This window comes from Camelus ferus, chromosome 11 (assembly GCF_009834535.1).
Source record: "Camelus ferus isolate YT-003-E chromosome 11, BCGSAC_Cfer_1.0, whole genome shotgun sequence".
NCBI classification, from domain to species: Eukaryota; Metazoa; Chordata; class Mammalia; order Artiodactyla; family Camelidae; genus Camelus; species Camelus ferus.
The window spans coordinates 70639921-70652715 of NC_045706.1; the positions used below are offsets into that span (position 1 = coordinate 70639921).

Sequence of the window (12795 nt, forward strand, 5' to 3'; positions counted from 1 at the left end):
GTCTCTCTCGTTTAGGACCCTCTCTCAAGAACTAAACCAGCGGGAAAAGGGCTTAGTGCGGTTCTTCTGTTACTGACGACAAAGCCGATCCTTGTGCTCAATATCACAGCAGGTCAAGTACCTGGTTCAGAGCAGGCATGAGTAGGCAGTTGGCCTCGCCACCTCAAAGCCACCAATGTGGGGGTCTCAGGCCTCACCCCACCATGAGACAGAGAGCACGGGGCACAGCCTGGCTCTCTCTTCTACCCACAAGACTAGCCCATCCGCCTGGCTCCGTGTGGAGGGCTTTTGTGGGAACAGACATTGGGGGTTCACCCTCCTCTTGTCCAGGTGTCTGGGGGAAGCCTGGAGCACAGGTCTCCAGCAGCGGTTTTAAAATATTAGAGACTATTGCTTCAATTTAGCTGATGAGAAAAATCCATGCCTTTGGTGTCAGTTTGGGAAACTCAACCAGACTTTAAAAGAGTTGAGCCTTGAGCAACATAGTTTTGAACTGCTCAGGTCCAAAAAGGTAGGTTTTTTGCAATAAATATAGTATGATGGTTACAACCAGTAGTTGGCTGAAGCTGCAAATGCAGAAGCTGAGTGTGTGGAAGGCCGACTATGGGACGCGAGTGTGGGAGGATTCTGGTATCCGTGCCGGTCCTGGAACCAATCCCCGCCTCCAGATACCGAGGGATGACTGTATCCTCAGTGCACACCACCGACCCGTCTCCATCCCACTAGACAGAAGGAAAAGCCAGCGCAGGCCGCATGGTCACAACTGTCTCCTCCTGGTTGTCTCAGGCTGGCCCTCTGTTGGGGACTGATCCTGGCTTAAATACAGAACTCCCAGACCTTGCCATTCTCTGTGATCCCCAAAGTGTCTCCACTGAGAAAAGAAGTAGGTTGCTGTCTCTTGAACCATTTTTTTTTCCTTCCATCACAGAGCTACCAATGGTGAACGGGCAGTAATGGGAAATTTTTTCCATAGAAGTAACCGATACAAAATAATTTTGCTAAGACACTGCAAAGGAGAGATGACAGAACACCAGGTGTACAGAAGGCAGCCAGACTAGTGTAAGTGCCAGGCAATTAGCTTTCTAAAACAATTATTATTAAAAAAATTTTTTGCAGGGGAAGTTAATTAGGTTTGCTTGTTTATTTATTTAATGGAGGTACTGCGGGTTGAACCAGGACCTCATGCATGCGAAGCGTTCCCTCTACCACTGAGCTACACCCTCCCCCTGTGTTAGCTTTTTTGATTGCAGTGTAAGTGCCTGACATTAAGCTTCTGGTTGCCGAGTTGTTTGCTCCAAAGACATCTGTCTGGAATAAAGACATTGCCAGCTACAAAACTGGACAAAAAGCCAATGGCCCCACTCTGATAGTCCCTTCTTTTAAATGAAAGCTCTGGTAGACCAGACAACTGTTTGACTAACCACTTCCCTTTCCCTTCCCCTGCTCTTATTCCAGCTCTTATGTTTCAGATTCACCCAGAGTGAACCCGTGAAACTCTAGGCATCCCATCCTTGACCTTAGTAAAGGCAGAAGCTGGGGTCCTCTCCTCCACCCCCTGCCCCTGTGTGGCCCTGGGTGGGCCACATAGGGACCCACGAATAACACATTTTATTTTTCAAAGTTCCCTGATGGCTGTTGCTGAGGTGTGTCCTGCAGGCATCACAAGAACCATAAGGGCTGGTCCGGCCACGACGCTGGCTGGGGAGAGGTCTGAGGGGCTCACCTCCAACAGTCCAGATCTAGGTAGCGCCTCAGGCACTCAGCTCATAGCATCACTGTCAGTTAAGCTGAGACCAGCTCAGAACAACCTGCTAACATTAACTTAAACTGGAAGGGAAAGAACATGCCATTCTTTTTTATTTAATGGAGGGACTGGGGATTGAAGCCAGGACCTCGTTCATGCTACACACGCGCTCTACCACTGAGCTGTCTCCTACCCCTAAACATGTCATTCTTGAAACTTGCAAAATCCATCCCTTTCATCATGAACAGAGGTGAGTCTCTCATCCCTCAATGTGGCTTTTACTCCAGGACCCTCTGGGCTGAAGGGTCTGGAAAATGAAGGGCTCTCCCCAGGGGGGTCTGGTGAGCATGATTGCGGAAGCAGTTGGAGAGAGCAACTTTTTAACGTTTGTTTGAGGGACGGGAGGAGTGGGAATGCAAGGGGCATGCCTCCCGCTTTGCAAATAGATGAGGAAAGCCTCCTGCCCAGGTTCTCGTGGAGGTCACGGAAAACGGGAGGATGGAGACGCCTCTGTGAGGGGACCACTACGTGACGAGGGTTTCTCCATCCTGTGACTCACCGGGTAATGGCTTTCTTCTCCGAGAAGATCCTCAGGCAGAAATCGGCTTCCTGATGGGGCTCGAAAGTGCTGGGGATGAGGATGTAGTCCCCGGGGGGCAGTGAGAACCGGTCGGAGACTTCTCGCAGGTTGATGAACACCTTGCTTCTGGCCCGGGAGGCGTGGTATCTGAAGAAGTCTTTGTTCAGGTGTTCGTCTTGGCCGGGGCACTGCAGTGGGGAGGAAGGGGGGGCGGTTTCTCTAGGGAGGGCCGTTGGTCTTGGCTGTTTGGATGCAGTTTGGGGATCGGCCATTGAATATCAGGTGTGAGGCCAAGGAGGAACCGAGAGTCTAGAACTTGGATGGGGGGCTCTGGAAAGGAGACTGGCCCCCACCCACCCACCTGGTAAATGGCATAGCCGATGGTCAGCACACTGGCACCAAACCTCTTGAGTTTTCTTCGGTCTTTCTGCATCAGGGCTACAAGGAATGTGCATTCCTCCCTTCCATCATCTTTCTCAGTCAGGGACAATTTTATTTGTGGGTTGGTCCAAAAGGTATCTGTCATTGGAAAGAGGAAGATTATTTTCCCTTCCTTAAAAGAAAACAAAACACAAAACACAAAACACAAAGGACACACACACATCCCTGTCCACCCCCGCCATGGCCCCCCAAACCTGAGAATAGAATTTCTTCCCTTTCTGTTCCAATTCCCTCTTGCCCTCCTTTCTTATAACCCTCTGTGAGAATGCAAAGTGTCCTCTCTTCCATTTCCCACACAGCTTTTTATTTTTATTTAATTTTTTTTTATTGAAGTGTAGTTGATTTACAGTGCTAGTTTCAGTGTACAGCGAAGCGATTCAGTTACACACATACATACATATATGTATATTTCATATTCTTTTCCCTTAAGGCTATTACAAGATATTGAATGCAGTTCCCTGTGCTACACACTAGTAGGTCCTTGTTGTTTATCTGTTTTATATATAGTAATTCCCATGCAGCTTTTTAGACCTTCTTCTGGGGCTAGGCGGCTACAGCATGCACCATCTGATTTTTCCACGTGGCATTTAAGAGAGTGCAGAGCATGTGTGGTTGTCCCCGGCATCCGTTTAGTGGCGGTGCCATTTGAGCAGAATGGACCTCACTCCCAGCTCCAAGGGTGAACCCTGACTAATCTGTGCTAGTCCCTCTTGCCACCGAGAACTGGAACAAAGCCAACGATCCCACAGCATCTCCCAGGACATCAGCTCCAGGAACTCCCAATTAGGGGGACGTTGAGACTTTTGCTTAATGACCATTAGAAGGTCTTGTGGTGCATGTGAGTGAGGCCTCAGGAAGCCCTATGTGCTGCTGGCTGCCCTCCTGTGAATAGAGAGGCCAACAGAGGGAGGAGAGCAAAACAGAGAATCACAAACAAAAGGGTTGACAGGAGGAGAGAGGAAAATATCACAGGACGTCACTTATATGTGGAATCTCAAAAAGTGACACAAGTGAACTTATTTACAAAACAGAAACAGCGTCACAGACATAGAGAACACACTTATGGTTACGGGGGGGGGGGAAGAGGGCGGGATGGATAAATTGGGAGTTGGGGATTTGCAGATAGTAGCTACTGTATGTAAAATAGATAAACAACAAAGGCCTACTGTAGAGCGCAGGGAACTATGTTCAGTATCTTGGAACAGCCTATATTGAAAAAGAATATGAAAAGGAATGTATATGTGTAACTGAATCACTCTGCTGGACACCAGAAACTAACAGCGCATTGTAAGCCGACTCTACTTCAACAAAAACAAACAGACAAGCAAAACAAATGGACTGGTAGAACTCCGCCTGGTGCCTGACTTCTCCTCGGACCCTTCCAGTGATGGAGAACAACACAGCCTTTTTATTAACAAATGAGCGTGAGCTGTGTTTTCTATCACTTGTGGCAGAAAATAACCTCGGTGGTAAAACATGGGAGTTTCCCTGAGCGGTTCTTATCCGGCTTCCTGCTCAGTCTTTGCAGCCCTCTTCTCCCGGTGGCTCCTGAAATCTTGCTGTCGACCTGCCCCCTTTCTCCAGGGTCCTGTCCCTGATGCCCTGACGTCGTCTGTTTGCACTGGCCCCTGGGGAGGGACAGAGAGAACGGCAGGCAGGCTACGCACCCAGGAAGTTGCGGCAGCCGCCGGCCGTGGAGCCCCGCACCCAGCTTCCCTGGTGGACTGTCACCTCCCACCTGTGGACAGCCTCCTCTCCCAGGGCGTCGGGGGTGAGGTTGCAGACCTCCACCTTGTCAAAGTGGGCCCGGAAGTCCCTGAAACGCCATCCTGCAACACAGCGGGGACACTGCGTGTGGGGCGTGGTGTCGACACCCACCACGTGGCTCATTCACTCAGTCACTCAACTAACAAACAGCCATGAGTGCTGGTGCCTTCCCCAAGGGGCCGGGAGACCTCAGGCGGGGGGACACAGCAAATACACACCAAAAAGTAAAAAGGAAAAGAAAAGAAAAGGCTAAAAAGTTTACAAAAGTGAAAAGGAAACAAATGTAAAAATGCAGGTTGATTATATAAAAGTACTTCACAGAAAGAGGGGTGGAGAGATGGGGGGGGCAATTTTAAATGGGAAGGCTTCACCGGTCAGGTATGGAGGCCGGAGGCATGGGGGACGGGACAGGTGGCTCTCTGGGGCTCCAGGCACCTGGAGAACAAGGTCCTGATGCAGGTTAAGTGCCTGGCGTGCTCTCAGAACACCAAGGAAGCCCATGAGGTGGCGGGGGTGTCAGCAAAGGGTACGATGCAAAGGTAGCGGATCCGGGTGGTTCTCATGAGGCTTCTGGCTTTGACTCCGAGCAGATGGAGCCCCACTGGAAGGAGCCACACAGACAGAGGACGCCACCCGGGCTTCCGTGCTGAGAGCAGACTTCAAGGGGCACAGCCTGGAGGAGAGCCCCCTGCTAGGAAGTTAGTGCCCCATCGTCCAGGAGAGAGGTGAAGCTGGGTCTGTCCAGGCTGGTAGGAGGGAGATGGTGAGTGGGGCTCAGATGTCAAATTCTGAAGGCAGATCTCACAGGACCTGCCGATGGATCGGAGGTGGGGGGACAGAAGGAAAGGAATCAAGGAGTTTGGCTGGAGTATCTGGAAGCTTAGAGATGGGGTAGGGGGAAGGATTGAAACAAGCTGGGAGAGGTCAACCTGAGCTGTGGATCAGGCATCCAAGGGGAGGTGTCAGCAGGCAGCTGAGATCTGAAATTCCAGGGACAGGAGCGGAAGGTGTAAACCTGGAAGTTATCAGTGTGGAGACAGTCTTTAAACTCATGAGACAGGATGAGATCACCTAAAGGGGAGGGGCACAGATAGTGAGGAAGGGGTCCACAGATTGAACCCTGAGGCCCTTCAAGACTAACAGGTTAGGGGGCTGGGCAGGGACCAGGACAGGACCCTGAGGAGCCCAGGTAGCAGGAGGACCTGGAATCCAGGATGCCCAGTGGCAACCGTGCCAAACGCTGCTGGCAGACTGAGATGACATGATTTAGCAGAGAGCCCGTGGCATCCTCAGTGCGGGCAGGTTCAGTAGGGATGGCGGGACACACGCCGCGGTTGAAGGGAGCCAAGGGTGGAAAGGAAGTGGTGAGTTTTGCTGCAGCGAAGCAGAGAGAAATGGGTTGTCGGTTTCAGTGGGTCAAGACAGGCTATTTTTCCTTTGAAGCAGGTGGAATGACAGCAAGAGTATTCAGATGAAAATGCTTCAGTAGAAAGGGAGGAATTCACAAGTAAGGAGAGAGGAGAGAGCTGCAGGAGAATGTCCTAGAGTGGGTGAAACATGATAGTGGAAGGAGACTGGAAACACTTTATTGAAGTCGATACATTTTGAGTCTACTTGTTACTGCAACTGGCGTTACCCAAGGTCAATGGTGCCTTGAAGTATGGCACCATCTTAAGAGAATCTAAAATACACAAAAGCAGCTTAATAACTGGCCAGGAGGCTGCAGGGAAGTGATGGAGCTGGAAAATAGACATCCATGTATGAACAGCAAAGATATTTGCTCCAACTGTCAACTGTACAATATGCAAAAATACTAAAGATGGAGGGGAGGGTAGAGCTCAGTGGTAGAGTGCGTGCTTAGCATGCACGAGGTCCTGGGTTCTGTCCTCAGTACTTCCACTAGTCTCCGATGTCAAGATTCCCGGAGGAAAGGCTCCGGGCTCAGGGGCTGATGGTTTTGGTCCCACTGCGTCGCCGCAGCCAGTGTACAGCCCCAGGTATCAGGTGCAGCTGCATCTGGAAGGGCGGCCGGGGTGGAGGGCTGGGCGATGGGGCATCCACAGGGCGCTGCTCTTTGCTGGGTCTCTCCCCGTGGGTTCCCTCATTTCTTCAGCCCTGTTTCTCCTTCTTTCTGTACCTGACCTTCTTTCCACCAGCGTGACCTCAGGCAGCCTCTCAAACTCTGTTCCTACCTCCTGCTCATATTTGGCAATTCCTGGGAGGATCTGGATTCCTACCTCCGCTCTCCTCTGTTTTTCTCTTTCCATGACTTATTAACCCAGAGTCTCTGTACTCAAAATTCAAGGTCCATTTGTTGCTAATTTCCAGTTCAACAGCTTGTCAATCTCTCAACGCCCTGTATCTTTTCCACAAATTTCTTCGCTGTAGGAGCTCATGGTTCCTGAGACAGAGATGGCTTAGCAGGCCACCAAGATCACCCACCAGAACAGGATCTTCCACCCAGGGTGGGATGTCAGCACTGGCATGTGTTAATTCTGGGTCAAGGCTTTTAGGAAATGGGGATGTCTTCTCCCAAGGTTTTATTCCCCCCTTCTTCTGCTGGCTCCCTGCAGGTGACAGTGTGGCTCCAGGGGGTGCCAGAGCTACAGGATGTGAGAGGCTTGAGTCCCTGAGTCACTGCATGGAGACAGCCACCCACAGAATGGAAATGGGCTCCTGGACTGTTACAGTGAGTGAGAGACACACTTTATTGCATTGGAGTCGATACATTTTGAGTCTATTTGTTACTGCAACTGGTGTTACCCAAGGTCAAAGGTGCCTTGAGGTATGGAACCATCTTAAGAGAATCTAAAATACACAAAAGCAGCTTAGCAACTGGCCAGGATTCTGCAAAGAAGTGATGGAGCTGGAAAACAGATATCCATGTACGATCCGCAAAGATATTTGCTCCAACCGTTGCCTGTACAATATGCAAAAATACTGAAGACGGAGGGAAGGGTATAGCTCAGTGGTAGAGCACGTGCTCAGCATGCATGAGGTCCTGGGTTCAATCCCCAGTCCCTCCACTGAATAAACAAATATAAATAAATAAATCTAATTATCTCCCACACCAAAAAAAGTAACAAAGTAAAAAATGTATTAAAAAAAAAAGAAAAGAAAATATATAAAAAAGTACTGAAGATAGAACAGATGTCTCAGAGATTGTGCTCAAGAGGAAAAGACCAGAAGAAACTGAAATATTTGTGTGTTCTGGTTTCTGCTTGTTGTATTTAATAAGGTCTTAAAGAAAGAGAGGCGCTCAGGCAAGAATTGACTGGTTTGAGCCCACGGCAGGGAAGAGAGTTAGAAATCAGAAATGCACGGTCTGGCAGGGTTGGAAGTGCCACATGTTTCTGGACCCCACAGGAAGAAAGAAGATTGAAAAAAGCTGTTGGAGATGAAGGTCCCTTAAATTTGTCAGCTGAACAGAGATGCAGCGCTGTGGGAAGTCTAGGTGAGAAGTGTTTCCTTCTGCACTTCTAGGTGCTCTCAGGAGCCGTTCTCAAGGGTGCCCGGGATCAAGCTGGCTGTGGAGGCGGGGGGCCTCTGAGCAGCAGGGCTGCCTGCTTTCAAATTTATGTGCAAACAAGGATGATGGGGAGATCAGAGGCAGGGTACTGGGTTGGAGACAAGAGGCTGAATCCTGTGTCTTCTGGATGACCCTGAGATGTTTAAACTTGAGATGGGATGAGTTCCCCAAACATCACGTTAAATTTTCCACCAACTGGGTTAACACTAGGGGTATGAGATGGATGTACTTGATTATCAATAAAAATAAAATAAAAGTAAAATAAAATAAAATAAAGAAGAAGGAAAAAAAGAGCAGAAAAAACCAGAAGCACCCAAGGGCAGACGAGCACTCACACCTGTGAGGTAGTTAATGTGGAAATGAACACGGAGACGGGCACTGTACCAGAACTCCCCGTTGTCCAGAGCGGTGTGACACAGGCGCCTTTGCTCAGCGGGGCCAACAGAACGCCACTCAGGAGAACTAGGAGTGAACAAAGTCAGCGTCAGGCACAGGGTCCTGGACGACGGTGGTGGGAACGACGCTGGCCTTGGCCAGAGTTGGTGGGGGGTGCCCCTCTCTAGGAACCAGGCTGTTTTATGTAGGGAACGGACCCTGGTCAGGGACCTGGAAATGTGCCAGGGGAGCTAGAGGCTGGTGGGCAAGTACGCCTCCAAGTGTAGCTGATGGGAAAAGGCCCTGGGGACCACCGGCCCCTCCTCCGTGGACTATCCAGGGACCACCACAGGGAGCTGAACACCCACAGAAGGAGCCACAGTGGGCTGAGAGGCGTGGCCCGGAGCAGTCCCTTGACCTCCCCTCTTGGTTTATGAGCTGACACTTTGAAGAGTGGTAATGACACCTCATGCTCGCCAGTGCTTAACACTGGACGTACCGAGAGCCTTCTTCACCTGACCTCACTAGGGAGCCGGGGAGGGCTCAGTGAGGTAGACGTCTGTGGACACGCGGGCTCAGGTGAGCAGTGCCGAGCATCCTGCAAACTCAGGAGGCCCACCTCCAGGGCCACTGCATTTCTGGGGCTCCTCCAAGGCCGCCCCCAAATAGTTCAAATTGAGTCACCGCCATGGCGGTGCTGTAAGTGATGTGACCACTGCATGGCCACCCTGTGGACCTGGGCTGGTGGGGGAGACTCAGGACAGCCCCTTCTCCAGTCCCTGGTCTGGGGTCAGAAGAGCAGAACCTGGGTCACTATCTTCTAAGCCGCTCTCACGTGGATGCGGCAGTGGGCTGGGGGCGCTAAGCCACACTTCCAGGCCTGTTCTCACAACAGGCAGACTCAGGGTCAGGGATCAGGGTGGGGACCCACCTTCCGTCACCCCGACGCTGAGTGGGAGCAGGAGGCAAGCTTGTTTTCAGCTTTGATCCAGTAAAGCCATCTTGGGGTGATTTCCTTATTTCTCCCCTGCGGGTTTACCAGGAGGAGGAACAAGGCACCCGGCCCTTTCACAGGGGGCTCTCCCTAAATCAGGGACCAGACAAGTGCATTCGCCAGAGGAAGCAGTCTCATCGATTTTGGTTTCAGTGTCTCTGTTCTCTCCCTTTCCACCAGGACGGGGAGGCTGACTTTGATGAGACTTCCCTCCTTTGATGGCGATCAGGTAGGAACCAGTCTACCGAAGACCCTGGGGCTGAGAAGGCTGAAGCAAAGCTGGGGGCGGGGATGGGGGACCAGATGAGGGATGGGGAGCCCGGGCTGTGTGCTGCGCCCTCTGGTGGAGGCGGTCGGTAGAGCACCAACACAGGAGGGGTTGGGGGCTGGCGGCTCTGTGCCAGCTGAGGACAAACATGCCTCAGTTTCACTGAAGTTCCAGACTCGCTGCTGGGCTCCTCAGAGCCCCACGAACCTTGGGTGGGCAGGAGAGGGGACAGCTAGGGGGACCCTGTCTGAACATTTGGGAACATCTCTGATCCCAGTCAACTGAGCCGTTTCCCAAAGGAAGAGGAGGGGCCACATACAAGACAGGCAGTCCTTTCTTATAACTGGGGCCAAATAAATAACCTGGGTGATTGCTCTGTGGGGGATGGATTTCCTGTTCTGCTGCCTCTGTTTCTCTGGGCGCCACTAGGACTCTGGCCAGCGGTCAGTGACCATGAGCAAGAACTCTCTAGTGACCTGCTTGGCCACGTTTTAGAGATTCTCACACCCAAAGCACTCATTGCCACCCCCACCCACACCCAACACACACACACACACACAGAGGTACTGCCGCTCCTCATAACTGGGACAAAGCCTTCACAATATCATGGGATATAAAACTCCCCTTGGGAGGTAATACATTCACTGACATGAATGTAATTATATGAAAGTCCTGGGCCCGCCCCCTGTGAACCCCAGGAAAGTGGGATGGGTGGGAAGGATGGGGAGGGGACTGACCTGTCGCTCCAGGACCCATTCCACTCAACTTGGCCCCAAGGGTTCCGGACTCGGATGAGCTCAGTTTTCTGGCCATGGACATTTACCTAAAAGGGAAAAGCATCAGGGAAACGTGAGACGATAAATCCACCCGTGGCTCCAGGGTGATCCCTCTCCAGCCACGGCTGGCTTTTCCGAGAGCTTCTTGATTGCGACATGCGAAGGACATGTCAAAACTCATCCATTTTTAACTAGCCCTCGGAGTTTTCTAGTTCCTAGAGAACATAATGGCTGGCATTACCAGTGATGTTGCATTAATCACCCCAGGATGGTTACGCTGCATCTGGGAAATAAAGGGGAACTGAAATTAACAAGAAAGGAGTCCCCATGAATCTTCAGATGAATGAGTTTTCTCTCTAGACTGGAACTCCCTGGAGGCAGGGGACAAGTCTTACGTATCGTGTGTCGTCTTCAGCATCTGGTACAGGCAGTGGACCTAATACTGAGTTTTCTTCCTTAGCATCTTACTCACGGATGAATGATAAAGTTGTAAACTGATGCTGAGAATTTAAACAACACCAATAAACAAAGCTCACTTCCAAGTCTTCTAAATCCGATATTCTCTCCCATTCAGGCATCACAGGAGGCTCTCTGCTGCCACTACTGGGAGCCCTCGAGCCAGTTCAGAAAGAGGACCCAGCCCTTAGGCTCTGCCCAGAGCTGGAAAGAGGACCAGTGGGTAGAGAGGTTTTGGAGGAAAGAGACTGGGAGTACAAGACTCCTACTTATCAACTAACCAGGAATTTTAGTTCTTAGGACAATTTATTCTCCTGCCTTTGTCACGAACTGTCCTTTTTATGTGTAAAAATAATTTCAGTTCATACAAGCTCTCCAGAGTCCAAGCTCCCCAGGTAAGAGGTCCATTCACTGAAATGTGTGAGCAGGTGGATCCCTTACAGGTGGAGAGAAAGCAAATGCAGTTGAACAGTGTCATGTGACCGGAAGGTTTCTGTCATCACTTGGAATAACACTTAGAAGATCTGACATTAGGAGTCACGCTCCTGCTCTAGGGAGGGGCTGGATGGCCTGTGGCTGGCGGGGGTGGGGAGACAACTAAGGCAGAGAGCTAACATTCTGAAGACTCCAACTGCGTCTCCCACTTGGCCACATTGCCCGTCCTCCCCCATGAGGGGGGAGGAGGACTCCCTCTGCACCCCATGCATCCCTCAAGAGCTCTCCTCCAAACCAAGTGCTTGCCAGAAGTCAGAGTGGAGGTGTGTGGTGTCTGGGTGGCCCTGGGGATCAGGTCTACCCCCAACTACAGCTGTAGAGAAGAGGACTTGTGATGATTAATTGTTTAATTTGCTTATTTTGTCTTTTGGGGGGGGGTAATTAGGTTTTATTTATTTATTTATTTATTTATTTATTTATTTATTTATTTATTTTTAGTGGAAGTAGTGGGGACTGAACCCAGGACCCCGGGCATGCTAAGCATGTGCACTACCACTGAACTATATTCTCTCCCTGTGATAGTTAATTTAATGTGTCAAGATGACCAGGCCATGGGTGCTCATAAGTTTAATTGTGCATGATTCTGTGTGTGTCTGTGAGGCTGTTTCTGGCCGAGATGAGCATTTGAATTGATGCACTGAGTAAAGCAGATGGCCTTTGCCAATGTGGGTGGGCCTCGTCTAATCAGTTGATGGTCCGAATAGCCCAAAGAGGCAAAGGAAGGGAGGCTTTGCTCTCTCTGCCTGACTTTGGTCCTCTTCTGCCCTCGGACTGGGACTTACTGGTTCTCCTGGTTCTCAGGGTTTGGGACTTGGACCGGAACTACGCCACTGCCTCCAGCTTGCCTAGGTCAGATAAGCCTGCATTCTTTGGATAAGATATCCTCTGTCATGTCGGAAAGTGCAGTTTAAATGTCAATGCATTAAATAGCTTTGTCAAGTCTGTCCCCGTAACCTGTCTACAGGGGTCCTTGTCACCTACCTGGTCAACCCCCGTCACGGTGTAGGCATGACCCTTAATGAGACCAAAAGGTGTCCGGGCTTCAGATTCTGCAGCATTTCTGATCTGAAACATAAAAAGAGCAGTGTTTAAGTCAAACCAGCCCTCCACCCTGCCCCCAGCCAGACTCAGCTCTGTGTCTGGCCCAGCCCCTCCTGTCCCCAGGCGAGGGCCCTGTTCCTGGGCACATAAAACAGGTACACAGGACACCCTAAGTGGTTAGCACTGACATACAGCAATTCCCCACCTCTTCCCAGAATTGGGGGGCGGGGGGCGGGGGGGAGGTCCCTCATGCCCTGCTTGGATTTCACTGAAGAGTTAACTTTTTTGCTTCCAAACAAAACAACTTGTAACAAGAAACACACACCAGA

General features: G+C 50.8%; 1 protein-coding gene across 3 annotated transcripts in view; it reads right to left on the bottom strand.

The window, feature by feature from the left end:
• CAPN9 (calpain 9) overlaps nucleotides 1-12795 on the bottom strand; it is a 46660-nt gene that overhangs the window by 17157 nt on the left and 16708 nt on the right. For all 3 annotated transcript variants that reach the window (XR_004324094.1, XM_032491839.1, XM_032491840.1), the window contains exons 6-11: nucleotides 12407-12490; nucleotides 10436-10521; nucleotides 8399-8523; nucleotides 4433-4594; nucleotides 2686-2843; nucleotides 2304-2512 (exon numbers count right to left, since the gene is read on the bottom strand). Coding sequence is in view for 2 of the 3 variants with exons in the window: in XM_032491839.1 (XP_032347730.1) it covers nucleotides 2304-2512; nucleotides 2686-2843; nucleotides 4433-4594; nucleotides 8399-8523; nucleotides 10436-10521; nucleotides 12407-12490 (824 nt within the window). In the remaining variant the exon portion in view is untranslated. The remainder of the gene's footprint in view (nucleotides 1-2303; nucleotides 2513-2685; nucleotides 2844-4432; nucleotides 4595-8398; nucleotides 8524-10435; nucleotides 10522-12406; nucleotides 12491-12795) is intronic.